The sequence below is a fragment of the Chlorocebus sabaeus genome, chromosome 21 (genome assembly GCF_047675955.1).
Source record: "Chlorocebus sabaeus isolate Y175 chromosome 21, mChlSab1.0.hap1, whole genome shotgun sequence".
Lineage (NCBI taxonomy): Eukaryota > Metazoa > Chordata > Mammalia > Primates > Cercopithecidae > Chlorocebus > Chlorocebus sabaeus.
In genome coordinates this window covers 928,161-942,444 of record NC_132924.1, presented here as the reverse complement: position 1 = coordinate 942,444, position 14,284 = coordinate 928,161, and the positions used below count along the sequence as shown (strand labels likewise).

The 14,284-nt window shown below is 41.0% G+C and overlaps 1 protein-coding gene and 1 pseudogene across 33 annotated transcripts in view; both read right to left on the bottom strand.

The window, feature by feature from the left end:
• On the bottom strand, positions 1-10,672 carry LOC140709606 (borealin pseudogene; annotated as a pseudogene).
• The window catches only part of LOC103247788 (septin-14-like), a 116,322-nt gene that overhangs the window by 73,443 nt on the left and 28,595 nt on the right, over positions 1-14,284 (bottom strand). For 28 of the 33 annotated variants that reach the window (XR_012090123.1, XR_012090120.1, XR_012090126.1 and 25 more), the window contains exon 4: positions 12,522-12,657. The exons of the other annotated variants lie outside the window; for them this stretch is intronic. Coding sequence is in view for 10 of the 28 variants with exons in the window: in XM_073008690.1 (XP_072864791.1) it covers positions 12,539-12,657 (119 nt within the window). In the remaining 18 variants the exon portion in view is untranslated. The remainder of the gene's footprint in view (positions 1-12,521; positions 12,658-14,284) is intronic. 33 annotated transcript variants of the gene reach the window in all.

The following is a 14,284-nucleotide window of genomic DNA, read 5'->3' as shown; positions in this document are numbered from 1 at the left end:
AATGTAATGAATCAACAACTCTCATTATCAATCCCTGACAATCATGAACGAATGAAATCATGAAATAATGAATGAACACATGAATAAAAAACACATTTAAAATAACCCATAACTGCACAATTTGATTAATAGCTATAATTCTTTTAACCATGTAAGTGTGGTTACACTATACATACCAACTATAGGCAGAGATTATTTATAGGTTAGCAAATTTGCTTTAAACTTATTACCTGAAGAACAAGCAGGAAAGAGTGAAATAATATTTTATATGCATATATGCTATTGGTTTTTATTAACAATTGTGTTAGTATGTTATAAACTACCTCTGGGTATTTTGGAGTGCTAACAGAATATGTAATATAACATCACTAGTGTAAATAATTTTATCAAAGTAAATTCTGCTAGCAAAAAGGCCTTACAATTGTACATACTTCAGTTGGAAAGATATTCCATGCAATTAGAAACTAAAAGAGGGAGCACAGAGACCGATACTCCTATCACAGAAGACAGACTTGAAGTCAAAAACTGTAAAATGATATAAAGAAGGTCATCATATCACGACGAAGAGGTCAGTTTATCAAAAAACTAACAATTGTAAATATATATGCATCCAATATCAGAGCTTCTAAATATATAAGGCAAATATTAGTTGACTTGAGGGGGAGATACACTATATTACAGTAATAGTAAGGGATTTACATACCCTACTTTCAGAAATGAATAGACTATCCAGACAGAATATCTGTTTAAAAATGTCAGCTTTAAACTACACTTTAGACCAAATAGACCTAATGGACATATGTGAAATATTTCATCCAACAGCAAAGTAATACACATTTTTTTCAAACACAAGACATTCTTCAGGATAGATTATATGTTAGGCCACAAACTAAGTCTTAATATATTTTAAAAGATTGAAATAAAAATGTGAGATGTCTTTTGACAGATCAATTTCATTCCACTAGGGTACATACCAAGAAGTGGTACTACTGGATCATACGGTAATACTATTTCTAGTTTTTGAGGAACCTTCATATTATTTCCCAAAATGACTGTACCAAGTTAAATTCCCACCAATGATGTTTAAGAATTCCCTTTTCTCTTGGGAATGTTTATACACTGCTGGTGGGAATACAAATTAGTTCAGCCATTGTGAAAAGCAGTTTGATAATTTCTTTTCTTTTCTTTTTATGAGACAGAGTTTCGCTCTTGTCACTCAGGCTGGAGGGCAGCAGTGTGATCTCGGCTCACTGCAACCTCCGTCTCCTGGGTTCAAGTGATTCTCTGGCCTCAGCCTCTCGAGTAGCTGGGATTACAGACATCCACCACCACACCCAGCTAATTTTTGTATTTTTAGTAGAGATGGAGTTTCACCATGTTGACTAGGCTGGTTTCAAACTCCTGACCTCAAGTGATCCACCCTCTTCAGGCCAAAGTGCTGGGATTACAGATGTGAGCCACCATGACTGGCCTGACAATTTCTTAAAGAAGTTAAAACAGAACTACCATTTGACCTAGCAAACCCATTACCAGGTTTATACCCAAAGGAATATATATTGTTCTATCATAAAGACACAGGCATGTGTATCACAGCACTCGTCACAATAACAAAGACAGAATCAACCTAAATGCCCATCAATGGAGACTAGTTAGAGAAAATGTACACACACACCATGGAATACTGCACAGCCATAAAAAAAAGAACAAGATCATGTCCTTTGCAGCAACATGGATGGAGCTGAAGCTATTATCTGAAGCGATGTAATGCAGGAACAGAAAACCAAACACTCTCACTTATAAGTGGGAGATAAATATTGAGAACACATGAACACCAAGAAGGAACAATAGATCCTGGGGCCTCCTTGAGGGAGGGAGGACAGTGAGGATAGAAAAGGTACTAGGCTTACTCTTTTTTTCTTTTTCTTTTTTAGTATATGTGCTACCAAAGCGAGCACTTTTTTCTGTTGGTTTGAGATGGAGTCTCTGTTGCCGAGGCTGGAGTGCAATGGTGTGATCTTGGCTCACTGCAACCTCCGCCTCCCAGGTTCAAGTGATTCTCCCTTAAGTAGCTGGGATTACAGGCACGCACCACCATGCCCGGCTAATTTTGGTTATTTTTTAGTAGAGAGAGAGTTTTGACATGTTGCTCAAATCCTGACCTCAGGTGATCCACCCGCCTTGGCCTGACAAAGTGCTGGGATTATAGACTCGAGCCACTGCATCCGGCCAGTACTATGCTTATTATCTGTGTGATGAAATAATCTGTACACCAAACCCCCATGACATGCAATTTACCTATGCAACAAACTTGCACACGTACCCCTGAACCAAAAATACAATTTTTTTTTAAAAAAGAATTCTTTTCTCCATATGCTTGCCAGCACCGGTGATAGTTTGGCTTTCTGATAACAGTCATTCTGACAGACATGAAGTGATACTTCATCATGTGTTTAGTTCGCATTTTCCTGATGATTAGAGATGCTATTTTTTTTCATATTTCTTTTGGCCATTTGTATTTCTTCTTTTAAGAAATGCCTGTTCAGATCCTTCGTCCATTTTTCCTTGTGTTATTTTGTTATTTGTTTTCTTGCTATTGAGTTGTTAGAGTCATAGCAAAAGTATTACATATTTTGAACATCAGCCCCTTATCAGATGTATAATTTGAAAATATTTTTTCCAATTTCTGGGTTGTATCTTCATGCTATTAGTTATTTCTTTTGGTTTTGTTGCTGGTGCTTTTGAAGTTTTTTGTTTGTTTGTTTGTTTTTGAGGTGGAGTCTCGCTCTGTTGTCCCAGCTGGAGTGCAGTGGCAAGATCTCGGCTCACTGCAATCTCCGCCTCCTGGGTTCAAGCCATTCTCCTGCTCAGCCTCCTGAGTAGCTGGTATTATGGGCACCCACCACCACACCCAGCTAATTTTTATATTTTTAGTAGAGACGAGGTTTCACCATGTTGGTCAGGCTGGTCTGAAACTCCTGAAATCAGGTGATCCACCCACCTCAGCCTCCCAAAGTGCTGGGATAACAGGCATGAGTAACTGCACCTGGCCAGCTTTTGGAATTCTATTCAAGAAATAATTGTCATGATCAATGTCATAGAGGTTTTCCCCTATGTTTTGTTCTAATAGCTTTACAATTTCAAGTATTAAGACTTTTATCCATTTTGAGTTGATTTTTGTACATGCTGTAAGATAAGAGTAAAGTTTTATTCTTCCGCATGTGAATATCCAGTTTAACCAATACTATTTATTGAAAAGATCATACTGTACCCAGTATATGTTCTTGGCACCTTGGTCAAAAATCAATTGGCTATAACTACTTAAGTTTATTTATGGGCATTCTATCCTATTACATTGATTGATGTGTCTGCTTTTATGCCAGTGCCATGCTGTTTGGATTACAATCACTTTATAATATATCTTGCAATCAAGGAGTACAGTGCTTTCAGCTTTGTTGTTTTCTGCTCAAGACTGTTTTCACTATGCAGGGTTTTTTTCTAGCTTCGTATAATTTTAGGATTTTTTCCTATTTGTGTTAAAAATGACTTGGGAATTTTGATAGGAATGGTATTATATCTGTAGACCACTTTGGGTAATACGGACATTTTAATAATATTATTTCTTCTAATCCATGAACATGAGGTAACTTTCCATTTATTTGTGTCTTCTCCAATATTTTTAAAACACAAAACCAGAATTATTGAAAGCAGGTACTAGCTCTGATTAGAACAAATCAGCTTAGAGATACCATTACTCAGAAGAACAATACATATAAAATATATATATACATATATATATATATAGTAGATACACAATATATACAAAAATCTCAAGGAAAGGACAATAAAAGAACTCAAAAGAATTCAACTTGAATACGACTATATTATGAAAATGGTCTTGTTGCAAAGTAATAACAAATACCACAAAGAGCCCTACTTGAGAAAACCACGTGCCTTCAAGCCTGTGGGTGAGGACTCTGGTTCTCAAATTCTTAGAACACAGCACATGATTCTCTGGGACAGAGAGGCTGGCTGCAGCACGAGGGCCTCACTGCTGACTCCATTTAACAAAGTCCATGCCCCAGGCACAGGTTAAACACAGGGAATGAGGCTACCAGGCAAATCATACCTGCCCCTGCCAACACGAGCCCCATAAAAGAGAAGTGCTTAGTGAAACCTACAGACTCGGCAGGGAACACTGGGCCATAGATAGCTTAGAGAGAATTATTCTGTGATCAATCACATAAAAAACCTAGAATCTAAGCCCTACAATTCCCTTACCCAAACTCCCACTGACTAGTGAGGTAGAAGAGTAAGACATGGAAGCTGTCTCCAAACCAGTATTTGGTCTTCAAAAAACAGAGATAAACATAAAACACTGTGTTGACCGGGCACAGTGGCTCCCACTTGTAATCCCAGCACTTCAGGAGGCCGAGACAGGCGGATCACTTGAGGTCAGGAGTTCAAGACCAGCCTGGCCAATGTGGTGAAACCTCATCTCTACTAAAAATACAAAAATTTTCCAGGTGTAGTGGCACGTGCCTGTAATCCCAGCTACTCGGGAGGCTGAGGCAGGAGAATTTCTGCCATCTGGGAAATGGTGGTTTTAGTGAGCCAAGATCATGCCACTACACTCCAGCCTCGGTAACAGATTGAGACTCCATTTCAAAAAAAGGAAAACAAACAAACAAACACTGTTTCACAAGTGGGCTTCGAAAGAACTACTGGACACAGCAGGTGAAAGATCCCAAAGTCCCATTGAGCACCTCCAACAGCAGGAGGAAGAAAGGGAGGAGGGGGAGGAGAGATGAGTGCCAGAGGGGAGACGTGCATGTTCCCTGCTGAGGTCACTGCTGCCAACTGTCCTGATCTGATGATTTGTACAGTGCCCCCCACTTTCTGGACCAGCCCTCTCATGGCCCAAAGTGCACTTCTCTGAGCCCAAACCTCCCAGTCTCAAGCATAGAGAACAGAAATGCCAGATGCAAAAGCTCTCTGGGTAGGGGTGGTGGAGGGAGTCTTCCGGAGAACACAGGGGTCTTGTGCACCACCTCGGTTGCAGGCAGGGCAGGGCAGGGCAAAGAGGATGCTGAGGTACAGCGGGCAGAAGGCAGCAGCTCAGAGGGCAGGGAGGATTCAGCTGGAGACTGACAGGATGTTTCCATGGCATGGCCCCTGCAAGCAACTGCTGGGGTCAGCTGGGATGGAGGGCTGAAGAGCACAGCCCTACCTAACTGGTGTGGGAACAGCATGTCTCCCCTTCCTGAATTCCCACAGAGGAACACGGCTCTTTGCGTTGGAACTTCACACTCAAACAACAAGCCTGAAGGGAAGAAGTCTTGCCTGGGCACAGTGACTCAAGCCTGTAATCCCAGCACTTTTGGAGGCCAAGGCAGGGGGTTACCCGAGGTCAGGAGTTCCAGACCAGCCTGCCCAACATGGTGGAACCTTGCCTCTATTAAAAATACAACGATTAGCTGGGCATGGTGGAGGGCGCCTGTAATCCCAGCTACTCAGGAGACTGAGGCAGGAGAATTGCTTGAACTCGGGAGGCAGAGGTTGCAGTGAACCAAGACCACGCCACTGCACTCCAGCCTGGGTGACGAGAGTGAAACTCTGTCCCAAGAAAAAAAAAAAAAAGTCCACCCTGTCAACTTTGACTTCTCATTTATGGTCTGTATGCTGCTGCAGATTTGGGCAAGATGGTTGGAGAGCTTCTTAACATTTCCCAAGGCCTCTGGATCTAGCTGGGTGATGCTAAGCCTCTGCAAGTCACTGGCCAATAATCACATGTGCTCTTCGCCATCCACTGGCACAGTGAGAAAGATCTCTTTGCTGTGGGCAAGAGGGATGCCATTTCCTGAGATGTTGTAAATCCACTCTCTTGTGGCAGGAGTGTGCAGGCCAGGGATCATGAAGACCCTCAAGTCAAACCTGGGTGTCAGGCCTGGAGTTGGTTTCACTATGGACACGTCTAATCGGCCCAAAGCTGGGGTAACAGTGATGGCACAGCTTGACTTTTCCCTTCTGCCTTTTCCTTGTACAGACCGAGTTCTCTTCTTGGATGGAGGACACCTTTTGACTCTTGCAGTTTGAAGATTCTTATGTTTATTTTCTTCTTCTTCCTCTTCCACTATCATTTCATCTACTTGTATCACCTTTCATGTTTTAGCAGGTTTCAGGGGTGTTTGAATAGCTTCGGTGGTTAGTTTGTCAATTTTGGTGATATTCAGGTCAGCTGTTGCTGCCTCTACCAAGCTTTGTTTCCTCCAAGGGAGAAACAATCGAGCCATTCATCTTTGCACAATGCCTCGGGGAGCTGCAGGATCTGGATGTTGTAGAGTTTATCTACCTCCTTAAAGAGGTTCTGCCTGTCTAACTCAACTTGCTTGATTCGTATTTCCACTTCACGGTCAAAGTCTTTAACAAAGGAGGTAAGCTTCCACCTCCCTAAGGAGTTGGTCTTGGCTACACAACTGCTGCCCTTCCCAGGAGCCATGGTGCTCAGTGGAGGCTGTCGGAAGCAACAGATATCGGCAGGAAGGCAAACTCTTCTCCAATTTTAAATCAAGTAGTTTTACAGTTCTTTTTTTTGTTTGTTTTTGAGACGGAGTCTTGCTGTGTTGCCCAGTTGGAGTGCAGTGGTGTGATCTCGGCTCACTACAACCTCCACCTCCCAGGTTCAAGTGATTCTCCTGCCTCAGCCTCCGAAGTAGCTGGGATTATAGGCACACACCACCATGCCTGGCTAAATTTTTTTTTTTTTAGATGGAGTTTTGCTCTTGTTGCCCAGGTTGGAGTACAACGGTGCGATCTCGGCGCACCGCAACCTCCGCCTCCCGGGTTCAAGCAATTCTCCTGTCTCAGCCTCCTGAGTAGCTGGGATTACAGGCATGCACCACCACCTCCAGCTAATTTTGTATTTTTAGTAGAGGCAGGGTTTCTCCATATTGGTCAGGCTGGTCTCGAACTCCCAACCTCAGGTGATCCGCCCACCTCAGCCTCCCAAAGTACTGAGATTACAGGCATAAGCCACTGCACTGAGTCTAATTTTTCTATTTTTTTTTTTTTTAGTAGAGAAGGGGTTTTGCCATGTAGGCCAGGCTGGTCTTAAACTCCTGACTTCAGGTGATCTGTCTGCCTCAGCCACCTAAAGTGCTGGGATTACAGGTGTGAGCCACCGCACCCAGCATTTTTTTTTTTTTTTGAGACAGAGACTCATTCTGTTGCCCAGGCTGGAGTGCAGTAGTGCAATCTCGGCTCACTGCAACGTCCACCTCCCAGGTTCAAGTGATTCTCCTGCCTCAGCCTCCTGAGTAGCTGGGATTACAGGTGCCCGCCACCACGCATGGCTAAGTTTTTGTATTTTTAGTAGAGAAGTAGTTTTGCCATGTGGGCCAGGCTGGTCTCAGGCTCCTGACCTCAAGCTCCGAGCCTCAAGTGATCCACCTGCCTCAGCCTCCCGAAATGCTGGGATTACAGGTATGTGCCACTGCGCCTGGCCAAGTTTTACTGTTCTTAGTGTGCAGATATTTTACTTCCTTGGTTAGATTTATTCTTAAGCATTTTATTTTTCAGCATTATTCCCAATAGCCAAGATATGGAAACAGTCTAAGTGCCCATCAACAAGGTACACAATAAAATACTATAAAGCTTTTAAAAAGAATGAAATCCTGTCATGTGTAAAACATGAATGAAATCGTAGGACATTATGCTAAGAGAAACAGACCAGGCACAGAAGGACAAATACTGTATAATCTCACTTACATGTGGTAACTAAAAGTCTCACAGAAATAGAGAGTAGACAGGTGGTGAGTAGAGGAAAGTGGGGAGGCAGAGGGATGGGGAAACAGAAAATATTGATCAAATGGTACAAAGTTGTAGTTAGACTGTAGGAATAAGCTTCAGTGATCTATTGCATTGCATGGTGTCCATAGTTAATACTAAGCAACTATATATTTCAAAATTGCTAAAACGGGGAGTGGGGTGGAGCAAGATGGCTGAATAGAATCCCTCATCAATCATTCCCCTACATAAACACCAAATTAAACAATTATCCATGCAAAAAAGCACCTTCGTAAGAATGAAAAATCAGGTGAGCAATCTCAGTACCTGGTTTTAATATTATATCAAGAAAAGAGGCACTGGAGATTGCAGTAAAGAGAGTCTTGCATAGCCTATACCATCTGACATTCATCCCCCAGCAGCACCATACTGAACAGAGAGAGAATCTGTGTGCTTTGGGGAGGGAGAGTGAAGTGATTATGGGACTTTGCATTGGAACTCAGTGACTGCCCTGTCACAGTGGAACACAACACAGGGCAGAATTCTGCTAGTGCCCACAAAGGGAGCATTTTTTTTTTTTTTTTTTTTTTTTTTTAGATGGAATCTCGCTCTTTCAACCAGGCTGGAGTGCAGTGGCGTGATCTCGGCTTACTGCAACCTCCACCTCCCAGATTCAAGTGATTCTCCTGTCTCAGCCTCCCGAGTAGCTGGGACTACAGCTGCACACCACCAAGCCCAGCTAATTTATGTATTTTTAGTTGAGACAGGGTTTCACCACATTGGTCAGGCTGGTCTCGAACTCCTGACCTCAGGTGATCTGCCCGCCTTGGCCTCCCAAAGTGCTGGGACTGCAGGTGTGAGCCACCACTCCCGGCCAAAGGGAGCATTTAAACTAGCTCCCACTAAAGAGGACTCTCCCAAGCCAGAGACAGATAGGAACTTCAGTTCCAGCTGCCTCCACCACTAGTTAATTAAAGTGCCCTGGGGTCCTGAATAAATTTGAAAGGCAGTCAGGCCACAAGGTCTGCAGTTCCTGGGCAAATCCAGGTGCTGAACTCGCTCAGAGCCACTGGAATGGGAATGCGCATGACCCAGTGAGCCATCAGTTTTGGTGGCCAAGAAGTGCTTGTATCACACCTCCCCCAACTCCAGGCAGTGCAGCTCAAAGACAGACTCCTTCCACTTGTGGGAAAGAGAAGGAAGATTAGAAGAGAACTGTGTCTTACAAATTGAGTAGCAGCTCAGCCACAGGAAAACACACCACTAAACTGATTCCTGAAGCCCCCAATTCCAGGCCCTACTTCCTGGACATTTCTAGACCCACTCTGGGACAGAAGGGAACTTGCTGCACTGAAGAGACGGACCCAGCCCGGCAGGACTCACCACCTGCTGACTAAAGAGCCCTTGAGCCTTAAACATCAGTAGTAGCAAGGCAGTAGTTGCCATGGGCCTTGGGCAAGACCTAGTAATTTGCTGGCTTCATACGTGACCCAGCACAGTACCAGCTGTGGTGTCCACAGGAGCGATGATGTCACCCTTCCCTCAACTCCAAGCAACCTAGCACAGACAGAGAGACTCCTTCAGTTTGGGAGAAAGTGAGAAAAGAGTTTGAGAGATTCTGCCTAATAGTCCAAGGAATTCTCCCAGATATTATCCAAGACCACTGAGGCAGTATGAGTCTGCTAGAGTCACAGTGTTACTGGACTTAGGGTACTCCCTAGTAAATTCCCTTTGAATACTTAGAAAACCTTCTCAAGAAGAACAGGCACAACTGAGCCCAGATGGCAAAGACTACAATAAATATCTAACTCTTCAATGCCCAGACATAGATGAACAATGACAAGCATCAAGACCATCCCAGAAAACATGACCTCACCAAATGAACCATGTAAGGCACTAATGACCAATCCCAATCACACATCTCAGGACAGAGATATGTAACCTTTCAGAGAACTCAAAATAGCTGTTTTAGAAGAGCTCAATGAAATTCAAGATAACACAGAGAAGAAATCCAGAATTATATTAGATACATTTACCAAAGAGATTAAAATAATTTTAAAAATCAAGCAGAAATAATGAAACTGAAAAATTTAATGGACATACTGAAGAATGCATCAGAGTCTCTTAACAGCAGAACTGGTCAAGCAGAAGAAAAAATTAGTGAACTTGAAGAAAGCTATTTGAAAATACAGTTAGAGGAGACAAAAGAAAAATGAGGCCGCGTGTGGTGGCTCACGCCTGTAATCCCAGCACTTTGGGAGGCCAAGGCGGGTGGATCACGAGGTCAGGAGATCAAGAACATCCTGGCTAACATGGTGAAACCCCATCTCTACTAAAAAACATACAAAAAATTAGCTGGGCATGGTGGTGGGTGCCTGTAGTCCCAGGTACTGGGGAGGCTGAGGCAGGAGAATGGCATGAACCCGGGAGGCGGAGCTTGCAGTGAGCTGAGATCTGGCTACTGCACTCCAGCCTGGGCGACAGAGCGAGACTTCGTCTCAAAAAAAAAGAAAGAAAAAGAAAAGAAAAATGAAACTAAAAATAAAGTGTGCCTGCGAGATCTAAAAATAGCCTCAAAACAGCAAATCTAAGAGTTATTGGCCTTAAAAAGGAGGCAGAGGCCGGAAGCGGTGGCTCAAGCCTGTAATCCCAGCACTTTGGGAGGCTGAGATGGGCGGATCACAAGGTCAGGAGATCGAGACCATCCTGGCTAACCCAGTGAAACCCTGATTCTACTAAAAAATACAAAAAACTAGCCAGGCGAGTTGGTGGGCGCCTGTAGTCACAGCTACTCGGGAGGCTGAGGCAGGAGAATGGCATAAACCCGGGAGGCGGAGCTTGCAGTGAGCTGAGATCTGGCCACTGCACTCCAGCCTGGGCGACAGAGTCAGACTCCATCTCAAAAAAAAAAAAAAAAAAAAAGGAGGCAGGGAGAGAGAGGGATAGGAAGAGAAAGACTACTCAGAGGGATAATATCAGGGAATGAAGGACAAAAACCATATGATCATTTTAATTGATGCTGAAAGGGCATTTGATAAAATTCAATATCCCTTCATCATAAAAAATTTCAAAAAACTGGGGATAGAAGGAACATACTTCCACATAATAAAAGCCATGTATCGCAGAACCACAGCTAGTATCATACTGAATGGGAAGAAACTTAAAGCTTTTCCTCTAAGGTCTGGAAAATGACAAGGATGTCCACTTTCATTGCTGTTATTAAACTGGAAGTCCTAGCTAGAGCAATAAGACAAGAGAAAGATATAAAGGGTATCCAAACTGGAAAGGAAGAAGTCAAATTATCCTTGTTTGCAGATGATTTGATCTCCTATTCAGAAAAACCTAAAGACTCCACCAAAAAAAAAACTATTAGAACTGATAAACAAAATTAATAGTTACAACACACAAAAATCAACCTACAAAAATCAGTAGCATTTTTATAGTAAAAGTGAACAATCTGAAAAAGAAATAAAAACTGATCCAATTTACAGTAGCTATAAATAAAATAAAATACCTAGAAATAAACATGACCAAAAAAATGAAAAATCTCTACAATGAAAACTATAAAATACTGATGCAAGAGGACACAAAACATATTCATGGATTGGAAGAATCAATAATATTGAAATGTCCATACTACCCAAAGCAATCCATAGATTAAATGTAATTCCTATCAAAATACCAATGACATTCTCCATAGAAAAAGAAAAAACAATCTTAAGATATATATAGAACAACAACAAAAAATCACTGAAAGCAATTCTGAGCAAAAATAACAATACTGGAGGAAATCACATTACCTGACTTCAAATTATACCACAAAGCTATGATAAGTGAAACAGCATGGTACCAGTATAAAAACAGACACATAGACCAATTGAACAGAATAGAGAACACAGAAATAAATCCATACAGCCACAGAGAACTCATTCTCAACAAAGGTGCCAAGCACATGCATTGGGGAAAGGATAAGCTCTTCAATAAATGGTGTTGGGAAAACTGGATATCCATATGCAGAAGAAAGAAACTAGGATTTTATCTCTCACCACATATAAAAATCATATCAAAAGGATTAAAGACTTAAATTTAAGACCCTAAACTATGAAACTACTACAAAAAACAATGGGGAAACTCTTTAGGACATTTATTGAGTAATATCCTACAAGCACAGGCAATCAAAGCAAACATAGACAAATGGGATCATCTCAAGTTAAAAACCTTCTGCAAAACAAAGGAAACAATCAACAAAGTGAAGAGATAACCTACACAATGAGAAAATATTTGCAAACAATTTATCTGACAAGAGATTAATAACCAGAATATATTTAAGAAGCTCAAACAACTCAATAGGAAAAAATCTAATAATCTGATTTAAAATGGGCAAAAGATCTGAATAGACATTTCTCCAAAGAAGACATACAAATGTCTTCTTTTGTCTTATTGACAACAGCCATTTTAACATGTGTGAAGTAACTGCTCATTGTGAGTTTTTTAAAATGCCAGACAAGCAAATGAAAAGGTTTTCTTTTGAGAAATGTCTGTTCATATCCTTTGATGGGTGCAGCACACCAACATGGCACAAGTATACATATGTAGCAAACCTGCACGTTGTGCACATGTACCCTACAACTTGAAGTTTAATAATAATAAATAAATTTAAAAAAAAAAAAGAAAAGGTTTTCAACATCACTCATTACCAGAGAAAGGCAAATAAAAACTACAATGAGATATCATCTCACCCCAGTTATAAAAGCTTTTATCCAAAAGACAGGCAATAACAAATGCTGGTGAGGATGTGGAGAAAAAGGAATCCCTGTATACCGTTGGTTGGAATGTCAATCAGTACAGTCTCTATGGAAAACAGTACGGAGTTTCCTAAAAAAAAAAAAAAAAAAAAAAAATAGAACTACCACATGATCCAGCAATCCCACTAGTAGGTGTATACCCAGAAGAAAGGAAAGTAGTATATCAAAGAGATAGCTCCACTCCCATGTTTGTTACAGCACTATTCACAATAGCCAAGATTTGAAAGCAACCTAAGTATCCATCACCAGATGAATGAATAAAGTAAATGTGGTACATATACATGATGGAATACTATTCAGTCATAAAAAATAATGAGATCCTGTCATTTGCAACAACATGGATGGAACCGAGGACATTATGTTAAGTGAAATAAGCAAGACACAGGAAGACATGTCTTCACTCATTTGTGGAGCTAAAAATTAAAACAATTGAACCCATGGGGATAAAGAGTGCAATGTTAATCACCAGTAACTAGGAAAGGACTGGGAGGGAGAGAAGTGGGGATGGTACTAATATATAAATAGAATGAATAAGATCTAGTATTTGATAGCACAAAAGGGTGACTACAGTCAACAATAATTTACTGTACATTTTAGAATAACTAAGAGTATAATTGGATTGTTTGTAACACAAAGAAAGGATAAATGCTTGAGTTGACGGGTACTCTACTTACCCTCAAGTGATTACTGCACATTGAATGCCAGTATGAAATATCTCATGCACCCTATAAATATATACACCTACTATCTATCCATAAAAATTAAAAATTTAAAAACACAGGCCCAGTGTGGTGGCTCATACCTATAATCCTAGCATTTTGGGAGTCTGAGGCAGGTGGATTACCTGAGGTCAGGAGTTCGAGATTAGTCTGACCAACATGCCAAAACCCTGTTGCTATTAAAAATACAAAAAGAAAAAAAAAAAAAAATCCCAGCTACTTGGGAGACTGAGGAAGGAGAACTGTTTGAACCCAGGAGGCGGAGGTTTCAGTGAGCCAAGATTACACCATTTCACTCCAGCCTGGGCAATAAGAGCTAAACTCCATCTCAAAAAAAATAAATAAAAAAATAAAAACACAACAAGTTGTTACTTCACCCATGCTAAAATGACTATTATCAATAAGACAAACAAGTGCTGGTGAGGACATGGAAAAAAGAGAACCCTTGTACACTGTTCGTGGCAATGTAAATTAGGATAGCCATTATGAAAAACAGTATGGAGTTTCTTCAAAAAATTAAAAATAAAACAACGATCATATGATCCAGCCATCTCACTACTGGATATGTTACCTCCAAAAAATGAAGTCAGTATGTCAGAGAGATACCTACACTACCATTATTCACAAGAGCCAAGATATGGAAGCAATCTAAGTGTCCATGAATAGATGCATGAAGAAAAAACTGTGGCATACGTATGCAATGGGATACTATTCAGCCTTAAAAATCAGGAAATTCTATCATTTGCAGCAACATGGATGGAACTGGAGGACTTTACACTAAGTGAATACATCAAGCACAGAAAGACAAACAGTAAATGATCTCACTAATAGATCAAATTTTTAAAAGTTAAACTTGTGGAAACAGAGAGTAGAATTGTGGTTATGTGAGTTAGGTAGAGGGTATGGTAGGAGAGATGTTAGTCAAAGGATACAACATTTTAGTTAGATACGAAAAAGTTAAAGAGATCTATTGTACAA